The sequence below is a fragment of the Emericellopsis cladophorae genome (assembly GCF_022114955.1).
Source record: "Emericellopsis cladophorae strain MUM 19.33 chromosome Unknown NODE_30_length_267324_cov_122_989508, whole genome shotgun sequence".
NCBI lineage: Eukaryota > Fungi > Ascomycota > Sordariomycetes > Hypocreales > Bionectriaceae > Emericellopsis > Emericellopsis cladophorae.
Window position 1 is genome coordinate 1 of NW_026250955.1, and position 18,420 is coordinate 18,420.

The following is an 18,420-nucleotide window of genomic DNA, read 5'->3' on the forward strand; positions in this document are numbered from 1 at the left end:
ATGATAATGATGATGATAATGATGATGATAATGATGATGATAATGATGATGATAATGATGATGATAATGATGATGATAATGATGATGATGATTATGGTGATCATAGGGGTGTCCAAGGAATTGGTAGAGTTCTATTGAAGTAGTATGAGTCGCGTGCCCGCGTTTGAGGCTCTCCCGAGAGTGTTGCCTTGCGAGGGGGTGAGCCCCTGAGAAAGCAGACTACGTACCAGTCCACCAAGAACGCAATGTCTCAATATTGACATCCTCACCCATGATGTCGCTGGCTTCTCGAAAATGTTCTGCAATTCTATTTTGCCGTGGCCTTGCGCTTTCGTCTGGGCCTTATCTGAGACAGTGGGCTGGCATGTTCAGAGTCTCAGACATTCCGCCATATTGGACCCCGGACTACTCGGGTCTGAGGATAATGTCGCTGGCAGACATTGGAATCCGGGGTGAAGCAGAAGCAAACCCAGAAGGTCGCTGGAACGTGGGAGACCGGGGACTTGGAGTTTTACTTTGGAAGCCCGACCCCCCCCCCCCCCCCCCCGGTAGGGCGTCAACGCAACACAACGTCTTGTCTTTTTCACTACTGGCAATTCCAAATAACATACATGTAACAAGACCTACTGAGAAAGAGTGTCGCATCAAGACCCAGGCCCCAGGCGTTTCCGAGATCCTCCGGGGCTTATAAGTCTTTGAGCTCCTACGTAACCCCCTGGGATGGTTGAGCGCTTTGATGCTCATCCTACGCAAGAACATCACAGGAATCGGGGGGGGGGGGGGAGGCTTCACCTGAAAGAACCCACAGGTCCAGAGGACGTCGCCCATGTCCGCTGCCACGCGTCAGCCCTTTGGAAAGGGTGGGAACGCTATCAAAAAGTCTATCGCCGCCCTCAGCGAACCGTGGCATTAGACTTTGGTCCTAGAGGCAGCTGAAGCAGCGGGCTGCCGCAAAGGCACAGAGGACCGATCCGTCTTGAATCATGGCCCGCCGGACACCGTGTCCCCTGACCGTCCCTCCCACTGTTCCCGTTCCGGCGCAGCTAATAGCTGTGAGTGAAAAAAGGAGGGTGTGGGCATCATCAGCGTCTGTGACTGGAATGTAAAGGAAATAGATCTGGCGGTCCTGGGTCCACTGTGATGACTAGTGGACTTGTTGTTCCTCACGCCACGGGGAGTGCATGTAGACTTTCTGCTGTTTCCACTCGGCTGAAAAGCTTGATGAAGGATGGTGATGCCAAAGGTACCCTTTGCGGCCCTCCAGAGGGACTAGGAGGAGGAAGGGAGCGTGCCGATGAGCGCCAGTCAGCGGAGGCCCGGAACGTCCGTTGCGCTCCGCGGCTGAAGCGCCAAAAGAATGCAAGCCACTCCATTTGTACCCTTTATTTGCTTGTACGCTGACTGGTAGCGTTGAAGTATTGGCCCTCTCGTCTCCCCTTTTTGTGCTTTGCAGCCAAGAGTGAATCTGCCTTGGAAGACATATGATCAATGAATGCAGCAGGGGCTGGTCAATCTAATAGTTGTTTACTTGGCATATTGAGTAGTTCTGTGCACTCTTTTCTGTGAGCTAATGATAGTTGGCGTGGTGTGGTTCGTGATCAATGGTGGCGGTTGAAAAGGGGGGTGACGGTGTGAACCCTTGAGTCAAGTTAGGCTCGCGGATAGCGCTGTCCCTTTTGCCCGGAGTCGTTGGAACACTATAGGCAATCCGTCTTTTGCTTATGTACATCTTCTTGATTTATTTTCTGACATTCGCTCTGGATTGTACGCTGCCGACACGATCCGATTCGTGATTGTCCATGGCGTCGACAGAACAGTACGACGGACGAGTACTGGTGATCACAGCAGCGGGATAGTCAGACTCTAGCGGAAGAAGGAGTCATTTCCTGATTGAAAAACTAAGCTACATTGTTCACGTTGCAGGCTGTGCGCTCGCCAAAGAACCCGACCTCTGCTCGAAAGCTTGCCGGAGCCATTCGGAGCGCGAAAAGACGAAGCTTCAGATCCGCTTACATACCAAATACCCAGGAGCACATGGAATTCTTCGCAGTTTACATGAGCAGATATTTGCCTGACACTTCGGACACGAAACGTCGGAACTCGGACGGTACGCGCTTCGGCATTGTTTTGCCACCAACGACCTATCATTCATCCCCTCAACTCAACTTCCAAGCAGCCGGAAGAGAACAAGAAGCCCGGGAATATGATGTACACCTCGTTAGACAATCATTTGGTCTGTCTAGAGGTACAAGATCTAGTTGATGAGTACATGAGCGGCCACGACAGGACCAAGCTAGCCATGGTAGTGAATCGCCGCACACATCCCGCCGAATAACTCCACCGCCCTGACCCTAAACCTCGGCGTGGTCGGCTTCCCCCCTTGCCTTGTCAATCTTTTCCGCAGGCAGAGAATCCGTCAAACCCATGCTGGCCGCAATTTCCGCCAGCCTAGCCTTCTCCTCGTGCGCAGCCGTGTCTCCAAAGACGGCGTCCATCTCCTCAAGGCTCTTCCCCTTGGTCTCTGGGACAAAGAAGTAGGTGAAGAAGAAGGCAATCAGACAGAAGGCGGCGAAGAAAATGTATGTACCCCAACCAAGTGTCTCGAGCATATCCGGGGTGACAAGGCCGATGATGAAGTTGCACATCCACGTAGCAGAGGTCGTGATGGCCATGGCCTTGGATCGGCTGCCCAAGTTGAAGATCTCAGAGGGCAGGACCCAGCCAATGGGCGCGAACGAGTAGGAGAAGTTGACGTCGTAGATGTAGATGAAGACAATGCCGACCCACCCAGCAGCCTTGTTGTTAACCAGCGAGTCGCCGTAGCCGCCGATGATTCCACCGACAATGACGAGGGAGATGAAGGTACCGGCGGCACCACACATCATGAGGGGCTTTCTGCCGACCCGGTCGATAAAAAACACGGCCGGGAGGGTCGACAGAGTGTTGATGATGCCATAGACACCGGTCGCCAACAGACCTGACGTCTTGCCGGAGAGACCAAGCTGGCGGAACATGGTAGGTGCGTAGTAGATGATGGCATTGCTAGAGAATTGTCAGTCAGAGCACTGCCGCCCGGGGAAAGCTGCGCATACCATCCCATGAATTGTTGGAGGAACATGGTTCCAGATCCAATCAAAAGACGGAAGAACGTTGGCTTGTTGGTGAACAGAGCATAGTACTGCGAGAAGAAGAGCTTGACACCCGACTGGCCAGGGAAGTTGTCACGGGTCAGCGACTCGTCGAAGATGACTTCGGCCTTGATCGCAAGGTACTCAAAGCGAAGAGAGTCAGTGTCGGGATGGACGCGACGCAGCTGAGCGAGGGCCTTGAGCGCCTTGTCCTCTTGTTGGCGCATGAGGAAGTAACGAGGTGACTCGGGGAACCAGAGCATGCCGATTCCCAGGATCAACGCAGGGATGATCTGCACCGCAAAAGGGACGCGCCAGGAAGCGTCAGACTGACCGGTGCAGCCATTGGGCCCAACATCGTTGCGCGGATCGAAAGTGCGGGCACCCTCAGTGCCTCCGGTGTAAGGGATGTCGGGCGCGCAGCGATAGCCACCAATGTACTGGGTGCCATACTCGAGCCAGTAGCTGATGAGAATGCCAAGGGTGATGCTGAGCTGCTGCAGCACAACCAGGGTACCACGGATGCCAGGCATAGAGACCTCTGACATGTACATGGGCACAACCATGGTAAGCATGCCAACAGCGAACCCAGCGATGGCCCGCCCGACAAAGAGCATCGCGACTGAGACGGCACCGGTCTGGAGAGCGGACCCAATGACAAAGATAACCACGGCGATAAGCATGTCGCCCTTGCGGCCGAATCGGTCCGCAACAGGGCCGTTGACCAGTGAACCAGCCCAAGCAAACAAGAGCAGGGCGGCGACGAACCAGCCCTTGAAGCCGCTGTCTGTAGCAATACGTGGGAATGCAGCCGCGAAGGACTCCATGGTCAGGACTCCCGAGACGACGCCTTGGTCATAGCCAAAGAGGAAGCCACCCAGTGACGCGAACTGCATCCTGGTTAGTCTTGGGACTGAAGATGCGTCGACTCGGTCCAGAGTTGCGACTCCACGCGACTTACCGCAGAGAGTCCAAGAAGATACGGGTTCTCCTTCAATAGACCCCAGACACCCTTCTTGGAGGCAGCATCGCCATCAGCAGGTGTCGTGTTGGTCAGTATCTCGGCCATGTTGATAGTTCCTTGGGAACTCAGGAAAGAAAGGAAGTGATGTAGAGTGTGGCAAGATCTTCAACAGTCTTCCAAAGCCTGGGTGTCGTTGCCTTTTTAAATTTTCCCCCCGCCAATGTCATCGACGCCATGTTGCCCAAATTTCTGTATGATCCTTCAGATCGTGTTGGGCCCCGTGGGGAGCGGAGTCGGAGTCACCTGCGTGTAGTCTGGTGTCGGAGAACAGTCGCCCGAGCCAATCGTGAGTTCGTGATCATCTCACACAGGCGACAGCCATGTGCCTACTCGGCATCTCGTTCCTAGTGAGCTTTCCGCCTAATGGTGCTCCACCAGTTCACTGAGTATCATTGGTCCCGTCTCCGCAAGAGCGTGTGGTCTCTCCAACTGCTCCACTGCGACGAACGTCTGAACGCCCGGACGCGTGTGCTCCGAAGTGGTGAGAAACGACGGAAGTCCTCCGAAGGAAGCATGGCGAACGGCCGAATCACGGCCGGAAACAATCCTGGCTCTCATTCTATTTCCTGACTTCCGACATCTGTTGTGTGAGAGGATATCGGCTCGACCTGGAGCATCGGATTCGCTGGCAACACAAACAACCAGGCACTTGCTATCGGGCGGTAGTGTACGATCAAGATGGCCGTCGAACCTGTGATCCAGGGCCTCAATGCCTTGGACAAGACAACGCAAATGTTGCGAGATCGTATCTTGATGCTTCTTGAACGCCAGCAGGAGCAGGCGTGCCAGCAAAACAATCGCGTCTTGGTCGCGCTTGCTGGTGTCCCCGGCTCTGGCAAGTCGACCGTTGGGAATGCCTTGCTGCGAGTGCTTCCCCTTTATAACGTCAAGGAAGTCTGTGTACTCCCGATGGTTGGTCATGCATAGGCCAGAACACTAGCTCTCAAACATTGACCAATTCTCAGGATGGTTTCCACCACACAAAAGAGGCTTTGATGGCATTTGACGATCCGGCTCTGGCGTTCCAAAAGCGAGGTGCCCCTTTCACTTTTGATGCCGAGGCTTTCTTCAAGCTCGTCCAGTGCATTAAAGAGACGCCAGTCACACGACCCGACGAAAAGGCCGTGACATTCTTGGCGCCAGACTTCGACCATGCCGTGGGCGACCCTGTGCCAGACGCAATTCAAATCTCATCAGCGGCCCGCATAGTCATCGTTGAAGGCAACTATACCCTGTTGGACGAAGAACCTTGGAACAAGATCGCAGCGCTGGTTGATGACAGGTCGGTTTAGTCATTCTCATTGCGGGCATATTGCTGACATGGCTCCAGATGGTTCGTCGATGTTACTCCCGACGTGGCTCGCGAGCGCCTAGCGAAGAGGCACATGCAGGCGGGTATTGAGAAGACTTACGAAGCGGCCGTAGCACGAGCAGAAGACAATGATCTTCCCAACGGTGCCCTGATTCGATCAAAGCTGATAAGGCCTGATGTCAGGATATTGAATTGAAAGACGTTTTTCTCGTTACCTGCAGGCTTCTCGCTGTTCAGATACCTGGACCTGCTCCGGGCCATCCAAGCGGCCCGAAGAATTCCGGCGCGTCGTTTGGCCAGGTCGCAAAGTCAATCAGACTGTCATCGAACGGCAGGTTCCACGGATCTGATGCGGCTGGCTGAGCTGGCACAATGGCGCCAAGTATATCTGCACATCTCTGGGCGAGGGGGTTCCCCGCATATGCGTTGCGGAATACGTTTGTGACTTTGTCAATGTCTGCTTGCCAGGTAGCCAGCTCAGGCGAGTCCGTGTCGCCTAGCACCGCCAATGCTACCACCAACGATGCATGAAACAAGAAGTATCTGTATCCTGTCAGCGACGCCTCATCACGTGCCGGCAGCAGGCTTACATGGAATACCATGCCACCAAGCGAGTTGGTATCCTGCTCTCTGTGAAACTGGAGATGGAAGCGATCGTGGCCCTTGCTGCTGCCACCGCCGCGTCCCGGCTCATATTCTCAATGTCAGTGGAGAGAGGGAATGGTCCTTGCTTGGCTCTCTCCACGGCTCTCTTCATCAGGATCTGCCGAAATAGGATGATTTTCAAATTCCAGAACCGCCACCAGAGACGACAACGAGCAAATGAGACCGCCGGCTCGGCGGCTGGGATTTCACTGTCGATTTGGAAATAGGAGGGTAGTCTAGTGACCCAATCATCAAGCTCCTTGTTGAGCGACCAAACATCCTCTGGCGGTAGACCTATGGATGATAGAAGCAGATTTGATATGTGATTGGAGTGGACATGAAGATCGCTTTGCCATTTCAACCCTGCGTACAGAGTTGGCTCCACTGATTCCGTTGGCAAGCTGGTCGTCCGGGCTGTAAGACATTCGTCCGGGATATTCAGCACAGGGTGAACGTCCATGGCCACTTTGCTGGGTAGAATGATCGGTCTCCCGAATGTCGTAGACGCGCCGCTGTCGAAGATGTACAGACCCCACCACACTCTGCGTCGCATCTCACGCTGGAGGAGGTTGATGTCCCAGTCTGGGAGCTCCCGATGGAGACCGAGGCTGAGCGCCATTCTTGACGCAAGTCCAAGAAAATTGGATCCAGTGTTGGGCTTGTTCCTCTTCTGGCTGAGATTGCTCAGCAGAACGAGAGCTTGAATCAAGGTCAAGTTAGCGCTTTCAAAGAGCGATTCGTCTTCTCCAAACTGGAGCGCTTTGTGGTACAAATCATCGTCGACGCCTTCTTGAGATTCGTCAATGCACCACGCACCAAGAGCCAGCACCGTATGCAGGAGCATCTGCCAGGAGCGGTACCTGGGACGGGGTATCACCTCGTGGTACTGTGCACGGAAGCTGGCCTCGTGAATGAACGGATACGTGCGATGGTAGATCAAGAAATAGCTGTCCATGAGATGTTCAACCACTTGCCTCGATCCGATAGATTTAGCAAGGCGGCTTGATGCAGCGACGCGATCATAGTTCTCTGGCGAGTCTCCGAGTCGGCCCTGGGGACCCGGGCCAAGCCCAGGGTACCCAAGCCAAAAGAGCAATGATCTAAGGAAGAACACGCCGGCTGTAGAGCCTACGAGCCACGTCAGTCTGTTCACATTAAGCCATTTGAAGTATTAACTCACCCAAGTAGCCGGTACCTTTAGGTTCGACGGAAAGAGCAGCCATGCCATCTGCCAGCTCGTTAACATCTTCCTGCCAATCGAACCCGTCCGCTTCGGCTGGCACTGCTTCGGAGATTGATTCTTCCAAGAGAACGTCGCTCGCGGATGTTTCTAGCGCATGAGTCGCAACGGGCGTTGCAGATGCTCTTTTCACCTTCAGCGCCTCGAGCCCACCGGTACCCTGTGACGCCAGTGCTTCTTCGAGATCGACTTCAGGCAGTAACTCTGCAAAAAGGTCTTCTACCTGCCGTAGCCTTTGCTCCACGCTCGTGAGATAGCTATAAGCGCATTGTCAGATTTTTCTTGCTCTTGTACGCAGACCGGGGTCATTCCCGCACTGGGACGTAGAAGCTGGTTCACGTACGCTCTGGTGAGAGGCGAACGTGCGATCTTGCCGCTATAGTTGCATACACGTCCATGATGACAGCAAGCGCTACACACGGGCCTCTGCTTGGAACACTACCAGTGTCATATCAGTTCCCTGCCCGAATCTCTTGTTGGCTGCACACACTCACTTTGAGTTTCTTGATGCGGCACGAGTCGCACTGTATCGCTCACGTCAGTCCTATGAACAGTTGAATTTTACATGTGCATTGGACTCACAGCGAGTGTGGTATCAATACTATTCGGCGTTCCCGCCATGGAGAAGTTCGAGTCGCAGCCAATCCGTTGTCGAAAGTTGAGGCTTCTGCCTGGATCGAGACGTGGAGAGTGGCGAGTCTGCGACCAAACGAGATGGAACGACGGGAAAGCAGAGACACGATGTGGACAGTATTAAGTAGCACTGACTGCACGGTATGGCCCTGTCGCTTACCCTGCACCAAGTAGGAATAGCATCGAATTGCGGCTTGGAAACTGCTAAAACCTATTAGCAGTAAAATGATCTAGAAGAATAGTGAAACAAGTGTCACTGATGAGATCCAGCATCTCGAGAAGACTCTAGCAATGGTTAACTGCTTGGGTTACATGCTGCATCTGGTTTTGTGCGCTCAGCTTAGATGCATTGTTCCAAAGTCTGCTGCATGTGCCTTGATTCAAACCACCTCTTGCAATGGACGAATTTCGTCGAGACTGGTTCAACCCGTGCCTATATGTGGAAGTTAGAGGGTGCGAAAAAAAGCTATTTTGGAAAAGGCCAAACGTGACACAGGCCGATCCTTGGATCAGGATTACACTAAGTTGGCATGGTATAAATCTATCGAAAATGAACGAATGGGCATTTCTCGACTAATTACTTATCGAAGAAGGATCTTCTAGTGTGGATCGACAAATCACCTTGATGTTTAGCCGATGCCACCAGTGGACAGACAGCACCATGGTCTTTGGGTCATGTTTGCAATCCAAGTGCACGACTTCACGTGGGCATCTATATCACAACTTACTGCAGAGTTCTCCCTGCTTCTGCTCTTCATGTCTGTCACTTCCGATTAGTCGATGCTTGACTGCATATGAGGTGCACGATCGAGCCCCAAGGTCTCCGCAGCATCGACTCTCTGACCTGAGCGAATCAGATCTTGTGGAACAACAGATGCGGCTTAGAATCACGAGACATCTGGTAATTCACCTACTTGGATAAGTCCTGAGATAGCACGAGACTGCATAGCTCTTCTGAATAACCTGAATTGCAGTCGCTTAGTACCGTAGACTCTTCAAGTTTGGTCTAGAAAGCTAAATGCGCTGAAGCTAATACGGGTCTGTGCACCTTTGTGTTTGAATTTTTATAACCAACGAGAACTTCACATGTGTCGGAATCCTGGGAGAAATCTATGAAAATTCAATCAAAAGCCCGTGCAGATCATTTTCGGTCTTACTAACCTTGACTACATGTACTTATAGCGCCTCTTATGGTGCTTAGACCAGGAAGACTCGATATTGAGGTTCTCATGGAGGGCCAAATCCGGCGCAGCGGGAAAACAGACTCAAATGATTCTCCTCGCGGGCTAAACGTCTGTGGCCGATGCCTTCACTCCTGGTGGATATCCATCCGCCTGACCGTCTGCCTCAGATGAGGCGTCGTGGGCATCTAATACTGCCGGTTGGTGTTGGTTACCGATTGAAACTCAAATGTGTCTGCCTGGCAGATCATTAGGAGAAGCCATGTCAGCGACGCCAACAATGCCTCGCAGCTGTGCAATTGAACTGCAGCAATCGTCGCTTTAGGTTCTTGGCGAATGCATTTTGAGATGCACACTTTGCTTCCGTGACGCAGTAGGCGCCCCGTCGTCGACGGTTTCTCCCATCATGGGATTAATGTATCGAGCTCAGCCACAGCTAGTTCGGATTGATCAATGGTTACACGTATAGAGTTCATCACGCCTCGTGCCCAAGCCCAGGGGCGTCAGGGGCGCCTACCCCTTGCTTAGCCGACGAGTCGACATCGGATTCAAGGTGATGCACTTTACACCGCCATAAATTTTACTCATGTCAATGTGCCCATAAGTAAAGGAGAACATGAGGACGGCGAGCTTTTCTTCAGACGCTGTACTATTGCTGCGCGCGTGGGATATTGGCCAATCTATCAAGTGTTAACTCATTCAGGGGCACGGCAACATCCTAATTTTGAGGTGCTAGTCTTTAAAAAGTCTCCCAGAAGATCCTAGAGACAAAGTTAACACGGTCAGTGCACCTTTTGAGGCTCGGTAGTAACAAGGCGATGAAGTTTACTGTCACCGCCTCTACTAACATCGGCGCCAAACAACGAACTGGAGCCTGTTGTCGGTAAAGACCTCCCAGAAATTAGCACTACACGTCACGGATATGTTGTGTGACATATTTTACGTCCAATAGAAATGGTATGGAGCTTTTGCTACACCATGTCACAACGTCAAGGCCAACTTCGGCTTCAGCGCTCTCGGTGATCAGGGCGTCGGCGCAGCGATTCAGGCGACACACGAAATGGAATTCTGATTTTAGGCAGCTCGGTATTGTGTAACACACGGGCAAAGGGCGAGAAAGAGTGATGCATCTAGAGGCCTTGATGTTGCTTGAGGTATAAGAATGATAACCTCTCAGCGATCAGAAACGATTTGATGCCAGCACCGATTAACACATCAATACTCTGTTCCAATATCTTCAAATTCAAGAAGAAACCCGTTTCGGCAAATTCAAGATCACATTCTTTGACGTGTGGAGCAACTCTTCACCACACTTCATCATGGGTTCTGTTCTCCTCTGGGCCTGCCACTACTGTGGCTTCGACGGGCTCTTCACACAGACCACGCCTGTCTGCGTTGCATGCGAGCATCCCCGCTGCGTTAAGTGCAAAGTTTACAAGAGTTGAGCTTCCATGTCATTTTCGGAATTGGGACACAATTCTGCATGCGAACACTTTGCGAACATAGTTGCGTGGAGTCATCGACGCATTTGACATTGGGCAGTACAACTGTCCACATGTAAGCAGATCATTCGAGCGAAGTTTGACGACATCACTGATTATGTAGCAACAACTCTCGTGAGACTCAGCTCTCTGGCCGTCATCCACTTTCTTTCCAAGTCACTCGTTTAAATCGTAGCGGGAAGTGGTGCATTCACGTTTATTAGGCTTTCATGCATTTTGTCTTTTCATTCAGATCTCTGGGAATGTTTGGCGGTTTTGGTCGTCGGAGCTGGTAAAAGGACAAGGATGTCACATATGTTTAGACTAGAATAGACCAATAGATAGATATACACACTCCTCTGGTACTCACATTGCGTGACTGAGACCGCTCCTCTTACACAACTAAGCTAGGTCGAATTGGGAGATAGGAATCTCCGTTCTGATGCCTTGTTCACGTTCCATGTATCTACCAGAACATGTCTTCGCTCAAAGGGCATCAATCTGAATTTCCAGCCTGCCAGTCAAGTTCGCATAATCTTCTAGAACCCCTTGCCTTTTTTTCGTCTTTAAATCGGTCTTCTCTAGTCGCGCTCGCCACCGCGGGACATCGCGAAACTTGTTTTGGGCGGGTTGTCACTCAGCAATTGCATTAGGATCCAATTCCGATGCTATATGTAGCTCATATATACAAGTTCTAATGTTGCGGATGAAAAATTTGTGACCTGTTTTCGACCAAAAAGCTGTCATGATTGTCCATTTCAACGCTAGTCACCAGCATTGATGTGTACTTGGGAAGTCTGCACCCGAAGATCAACACTCCCCTGGCTAAGTACATGAAGAAACTCTCGACTTTGTAGATATGAGAACCACCATTCACGTATTCAGTTCATTGATCCCATTTTTAATGCTGTTCCATCTCGTGGGTGGTTTGACTCTGTCGGATCCAAAAGGCGTTGATGGGCCTCCAAGAAAAAGGGCCACTCCCCAGCCAGCAAATCATTATCACTTTGCGAAATCGTTTGCACTATACTGCAGTCAATAAATTGAAGGTTGTTGCACAATCTTCGAGTGAATGTTTGTTTGTAGGATGCCACATGTCGACGTGGCACAGCATCCAACTTGAGCGTCGCATGACGAAGCCCCTCAAAAGCTTATATGCCTTCATCCACAAGGGTTCTACAAATATTGCGCATACATCTGAAATGTCTCGAGAATATTAACGTGCTACCCCAGTGATAGTTCAAGGTCTGGTCTGGAGCTCAGGGTTGCGAATCGGATTTCGACGTCGAATTGGACAAACTTGTATACGAGTATGACGTAGTGGCCGCCTTGCTGATGGTATTCGAAGAATGTTCGGGACTGTTCAAATCGGCAGCAGTCTTTTCATATTTCATGCTCAATTCGCTCAATTCCTTAACAGGACTTGCTGTTTCAGACGGCAAGCTCGAATCCTTGATCTGGTGTCGCGATGTGAGCTCCGTGAGGGATGCGTTCGGTTCGGCAACGTGTTCGAGTGCTCTTTTGCGCTGCTCACAGAGCTCCTTGGCCAGCTTCGAGAGTTTATCCTTGCCTGGGCCGCTTCTCTTTTGCTGTTGATGGTTATATATCATTTGCCACGCCTGTGGCAGGAATACTGTATTTTCCAATCGCGGGCTTCAGCATCAACAGAGCAAGCGGTATAGGCTCTTGATGGTTGAAACTGATCGGCCATGTCGTTCATAGGTACGTGTGTCTCGGTAGTTGTTTGCGTTTCCCTGTTTTTGAGGTTTGGAGATCTAGAAAGGTGAGGTTCAGTTGAGGGTAGTAGTATCTTGATACTCATGCCATGCGAAGATGGTCTTCGTCTTTCCTCTGTGTCATAGATAAAGAGAGTGGGTTTGTCGTATAGAGTCTGTGATACAGAGCACGAACGAACGGAATGCCAATCTTCCAGCTTCCAGTCACTTCATAACAAGATTGTGTGACGTGTCTTTGGGGTGTTTAGGACAAAGACAAGAAGCTCAACGCATTCTTGAGGGAATACTCTATGTACGAGTTGTATAGATATTGCCCACTCTTCAATCATGTCTTTCAAGAACTTGGACAGCGATGTTGATGCTCACTGACACTGTGTAGTTTGCGAAGTTGTCCGGATCTAGCCGAGCGACAGGCCCCGCGAGACAGTGCGCCAAAACTTATCGCACTGTGACCGTGACGGGCATGGGACAATCTCCTTTGATTCCGTCACCATCGTCTTTCATTACGCGCTTCACCAATCTTTCATCGCGCCATGCCGCGATGCCGCCCTCCGAAGCTGCCAACCGCAACGCGACGCGTTGGGCGATCCGTATAGTGCCCATAGTCATCTTTGGCGCATTCGGCTTCTCCGCGTATGCCGTCGTTGCGCATCTGTGCGGTTCGTGCCACCAGTCGCTGATCCCGTTGATAGTAAAGCTGACCACCATTGTCGCAGTAAACTATCTGTACCGTCAGAAGCACCAATATGGGACAGCGATAGTGCTCATTGTGCTGTACGCAATCTTCTATTTGCTCACGCTTTGGTCCTACTTGCGAACATTGATCATTGCGAACACCGACCCTGCCTTCGTACCATACACCGAACGTCGCGAAACCGCCGAAAAGGAGCGAAAGGCTGCCAAGGGGAATGGGAAGGCAAAGGGGGGCGATATCGAGTCCCAGGAAAGTTGGTTGCCCGCCGATACAGACCCTGACAGTCCCGGACTCGAGGCGTTCTACAGCAAGGACGTCTTCATCTGCGAATCCGACGGACGTCCAAGGTGGTGCTCATTATGCTGGAATTGGAAGCCGGACAGGGCGTCGCACTCAAGCGAGTTGGAGCGTTGCGTGCGCAAAATGGACCACCTTTGTCCATGGGTTGGAGGCATGATATCCGAAACAAGTAAGCAATGCGTCGTAAGGCTACGTGGTGATGCTGACTCTCGCAGACTTTAACTTTTTCACGCATTTCACATTTTACTGTACTCTTTTTCTTTCTGTTTGTTTGGCGGCGGCGGCGTACTGTTTGCGACTGCAGCAAAACGAAGGGCGATCACTAGACGGACGAATCGTAGCAGTTCTCGTACTTGCCGGCTTGTTCGTTTTTTTCGCCTTTGGCATGACAGCAACATCCGCCAGGTACATCTTTCAAAACATCACTAATATCGACGTGCTTCGCCAAGACCAGCAGCAACACCTGGCTATTCGCGTGCCGCTTGATAGCCCTTCTACACCAACATACTGGACGGTAACATACCCTCTGACACCTTCGGCTCAGATGTCTCTCGATCGGAACGGCGAGCCCCCGCCACGTGCGGATAGGAGGGCAAATGTCCCAAGTGAATCAAAATCCACGCCACCAAGCGCAGCAAAACGAGATGCAGCTGCGCGCAAAACATTTGCACTTGTGAGGACGGAACAAGGGGAGAACCCATTCGACCTGGGCCCATGGCGGAATTTCAAGTCCGTAATGGGCAACAGCCCGCTCGAGTGGCTACTACCCATATGGCATTCACCATGTTGCAACCATGACAGTATACACAGCGATTACGAGTTTGGGCCGTTGATTAATGAGTTGCGGAAGCGATACAAGCTCCCACCACCTGACGAGGACACCGAGGTGAATGGGGGCTCATAGACAGTAGCTTCAAATACTATAATGATAATCTTGGGTAATCATATTCTGTTCCTGTGCATTTGTTGCGGGAAGACTGGAATTTGAATGCATTTCCACTCAACGTTGCTGGATCACGTGCGTCGCGTCAACGATGACGGGGTTCCGAGTGCTCTTGGTGGGGCAACGTCGCGCTTCGACCACGTTATCAACGTCTAGGCGCGTCTGGCCATCGCAGTCCATGAGGTAGGGGATCTGTTCGACTAGCGACCATGTGGCCTGAGTGACCTTGGAGCCGAAAATGCCATCGTCTTCATTACATGGTGGTTCTTCACCATTGCGCGGCACATCGCTGCGACGTTCCAAGTTCACATATCGACAGCTTGCCCAGTTGGCATCATATCAGACCTCGAATCCGCTCCGTGTCATTGCGCACATTGATCTTGATGCCTTCTATGCGCAATGTGAGATGGAGAGGCTTGGCATACCCGAAGATAAGCCCTTGGCAGTCCAGCAATGGTATGTCACGTATCCAGCATCATACAAAGAGCAACATACTGACAGCACCAAGGCAGGGACTCATCGCAATCAACTACGCCGCCCGTGCCGCAGGTATAGGCCGGCATTGCAATGTAGACGAGGCCATAAAACTCTGCCCCGACTTGATTGCTCAGCATGTCGCGACATGGCGAGAGGGCGACGACAAGTGGGCCTATCGTGATGATTCTGCGGCCAACATTGCGACCGACAAGGTGTCCTTGGATCCTTACAGGCTACAGTCGCGCAGGATTCTCGCTACCATCAAAAACGCTCTGCCCTTAGACCTGCAGAAAGTGGAAAAGGCGAGCATCGATGAAGTCTTTCTTGATCTCTCCGCGCAGGTTCACTCCATCCTTCTGGAGCGATTCCCTGAGCTCAACAACCCGCCGCCTTACGATGATCCTACCGAAAACCTGCCCCTCCCATCGATTACCGCCCTCGATTGGGAAGCGGACGCTTTGATTGATCTTGATGAGGAAGAAGAGTCGGTTGACCCGGACTGGGATGATGTAGCAATTCTCATTGGATCTCAGATCGTGCGAGATGTACGTGCCCGCATACGGCAGGAATTGGGCTACACATGCTCCGCGGGTGTAGCGAGCAACAAACTCATCAGCAAGTTGGGCTCTGCCTTCAAGAAGCCCAATCGCCAGACCATTGTACGTAATCGAGCTGTGGCCCTCTTCCTGCGCGACTTCAAGATTACGAAGATGCGCAACCTCGGAGGGAAGTTGGGTGAACAGGTAGTGTCCACTTTCGGTACTGATAAGGTCAAGGAGCTACTTGACGTACCATTGGAACAGATGAAGAACAAGTTGGGCGCCGATACAGGACTGTGGGTGTACAACACCACCAGGGGCATCGACACGACCGAGGTCAACTCTCGGACGCAGATCAAATCGATGCTTTCTGCCAAATCATTCCGTCCCACTATCAGCACCATTGAGCAAGCCGAGAGGTGGCTCCGCATCTTCTCGGCAGACATCTTCTCGCGTCTGGTAGAAGAGGGTGTGCTCGAAAACAAAAGACGTCCCCGTACCATCAACTTGCATCATCGTGTCGGTGGGCAGATGCACTCGAGACAGGGGCCTATTCCACAGGGAAAGACTCTGGACGAGAACTCGCTATTTGAGTTGTCGAGGGATCTTTTGCGTCAAGTTATCGCTGCTGGCAACGTCTGGCCGTGTGCCAATATAAGCCTGAGCGTGGGAGGCTTCGAAGACGGCGTAAAAGGGAATATGGGTATCAGCGCTTTTCTGGTAAAGGGGGAAGAGGCAGAGTCTCTTCGATCAGCCACTCCTGAAATACGGCCCAACTCAGCAGGCCCTGACAGAAGCACCAAGAGACGGCGCGTAGGTGACGGTAACATTCAGCGCTTCTTCGGCAGACAAACTTCAACGGCAGGTGCTATCACAGACGGTACCTTGCCGGACACTCCTAGCATGTCTCGCGATGGATCTGAAGACCAGTCGGTCGACGCGCCCCAATATGTCTGCGCCGTGCAGCATGCTGAGGCACGCAGATGCAGCTCGCCCGACATGCTGCACTGCTCGAGCTGTAAAGAGGATTTCACAAGTGCAGAGGAGCTACAGAGCCATCAGGACTGGCACATGGCCAGGAGCTTACAGGACCAAGAGGAACGTGTCGGCTCCGTATTCGCCAATCGTCCTGCGGCTGCGCGCAGCTCGGCCCCAAAGATCACCGGGTCGGCTTCGAAGCGGACTCGCGGCGGCAAGTTGGAGCAAGGGCAGAGCAGACTCAACTTTGGATGAGTGATCGTCCAAGGACCTGTTATTCGGACCTCAGAAATCCCCAGCCATGATGCTATGCATATTGCATTGATTAGGGGCCGACATGAGGACGTCCGCGAGCTGTGCACGCATCATCGTCTTATCATATCAACGCCGACTGGTTCACAGTCTAGCGGATTGAAGTCAGCTTGCACAACAAGTCGCGCGGGAAGCGGTGTCAGCCTAAGAGCGCCTCTGACGCAGCATATTCAGGTGAGCCGCTTGGCCATCTGTTTGCGCCCTATAACATAAGAGACGGTGAGCCCTGGTGTTGGTGGCTGGTGAGCAAGACAATCGTTGAAGCTACTATCCCCGACTAGTCACCGGTGGAATGGATCTGGGTTCGCGAACTACAGTGCCTCAGCGGATCTTATCGCACTCTCGCACGGCAACATGCTTCAGATCTGCCGCAAATTGTCCTTGTGCGGTCATAATCACAATGGTAAATAGTAGGCAGTTGTCGCCACTATGGGAAGACATGTGGATTGATTGGATAGCACGTCATTGGGCTCCGGTGCGAGCGACTGGCGAATGGATGCAGGTGGTGCTGCGACGTTGGGCTTGGGTCTTGTGAGGCGTTGATACCCAACCCGTCATCCGACCATTTTCAAAGCCAGTGTACGGATAGCGTCTCACGCATCGGGATTGCCCGCCTTTGGCGCACCTCGCTATGCAGTACATTCCAGCGGTAATGACATTGCGAATTCACGAGCAACACGCCGATGATGCAGGCAAGGGGATATGGCTTGCCTGCATCATCGGCGTGTTGCTCGTGAATTCGCAATGTCAAGCTCCAGCCTTGTACATAGCGTGTTGCTTAATCCGAGTGATGCTGGGATTTGTGGACCTTTTTGAAGATGACACAGAGAGGACATTCTGAGTGAACTCGAAGGCCCCAGTCGGTTCCCGAGCTAATACTACGTCCTGTACTTCACTGGTCTCGACGTTGATTAAGAGACTGGCTGGTCTAATTAGCACTTGACGGTAGGTCGCTGCCCAACTTGCGATCGTCGCGAATGAACCAGGTCCAGCCCAGTCTGGCTCTATGGGTACTTGGTCAGGCCGGACGATTAAGCGAGAAGGTGGTTGGTTTGGCACAAGAGCCAAGCACGTCAGCTGCTGAAGCAAGCGACATTGTGTATTTCATGGCGCGTGGGAAGCATGTTTGTAATATGAAATGCAGTGCAGATCCAGGACTCAGCCATAGATGTTCGCAATGTCGATGCGCATGTAATCCAGAGACGTACAGTGAAGTAAGGTGTGAGGGATGTATCGCGGCAGCCCTTGCGGTCGTCTGCGTTCAATTTGGCTGTTGGGCCAGAAGGATTTGATCGGAGTCCGTTGGAATTGGTCTAAGATGGTCCAAGGGCAGCCAATAAGGTCGATGTATGAGCTGGCCTCACCTGCAACGGCGCTGATGTCTGATGGGCGCCTGGCGTTCGCGATCCAGTCTGAGTTCCCAGCAAAACCTGCACGGATTTTCCAGCGCCCCCTCCATGTCAGGCTGGTGGATGATTGGTACGTCGCGCTCGCAGCTGACCCCTGCTCCTTCCTTGCAGAAACACAGGGCAGACCCCGTCGCTCGCTCTTGCCAGCTCAGGGCCTCAGGCTTGCCAACAACTCTGGCCGCCCCCCTCTCGAACCCCGTTTTCCACCTCTTCTCTTCAACCCCCCTCCCCCCCCCGACGGTCGCCTTTCGTCCTATAGCCAACTCAGTTCTCACACTGCTTTCGTTTCTTCGTCGCTCGACACCAATCTGTCACGACTGAATTGGACCCTTTCGACGCTTTAATTTTTACGTCGACACAACGTAGAGTATCGCAGTCATGTCGAGAC

The 18,420-nt window shown here is 52.2% G+C and overlaps 4 protein-coding genes across 4 annotated transcripts; 2 read left to right on the forward strand and 2 right to left on the reverse strand.

Annotated features, from left to right (window-relative positions):
• Window positions 1-2,351: 2,351 nt before the first annotated feature.
• On the reverse strand, window positions 2,352-4,197 carry J7T54_008490 (quinate permease-like protein; the record flags this gene model as incomplete). The annotated part of the gene is made up of 3 exons (XM_051507296.1): window positions 2,352-3,042; window positions 3,093-4,018; window positions 4,090-4,197. 3 exons carry the CDS (start codon window positions 4,195-4,197, stop codon window positions 2,352-2,354), a joined length of 1,725 nt encoding a protein of 574 aa, XP_051361428.1.
• A 633-nt stretch (window positions 4,198-4,830) lies between these two features.
• Window positions 4,831-5,660, forward strand: J7T54_008491 (nicotinamide riboside kinase; the record flags this gene model as incomplete). Its single annotated transcript, XM_051507297.1, has 3 exons — window positions 4,831-5,064; window positions 5,118-5,434; window positions 5,483-5,660. The coding sequence occupies 3 exons, from the start codon at window positions 4,831-4,833 to the stop codon at window positions 5,658-5,660; spliced, it is 729 nt and encodes a 242-aa protein (XP_051361429.1).
• Window positions 5,661-5,697: 37 nt separating this feature from the next.
• Window positions 5,698-7,970, reverse strand: J7T54_008492 (Regulatory protein-like protein; the record flags this gene model as incomplete). The annotated part of the gene is made up of 6 exons (XM_051507299.1): window positions 5,698-6,007; window positions 6,055-7,228; window positions 7,290-7,606; window positions 7,693-7,787; window positions 7,844-7,873; window positions 7,932-7,970. 6 exons carry the CDS (start codon window positions 7,968-7,970, stop codon window positions 5,698-5,700), a joined length of 1,965 nt encoding a protein of 654 aa, XP_051361430.1.
• Window positions 7,971-12,921: 4,951 nt separating this feature from the next.
• Window positions 12,922-16,566, forward strand: J7T54_008493 (uncharacterized protein; the record flags this gene model as incomplete). Its single annotated transcript, XM_051507300.1, has 5 exons — window positions 12,922-13,039; window positions 13,097-13,488; window positions 13,919-14,260; window positions 14,646-14,773; window positions 14,826-16,566. 5 exons carry the CDS (start codon window positions 12,922-12,924, stop codon window positions 16,564-16,566), a joined length of 2,721 nt encoding a protein of 906 aa, XP_051361431.1.
• Window positions 16,567-18,420: the final 1,854 nt, after the last annotated feature.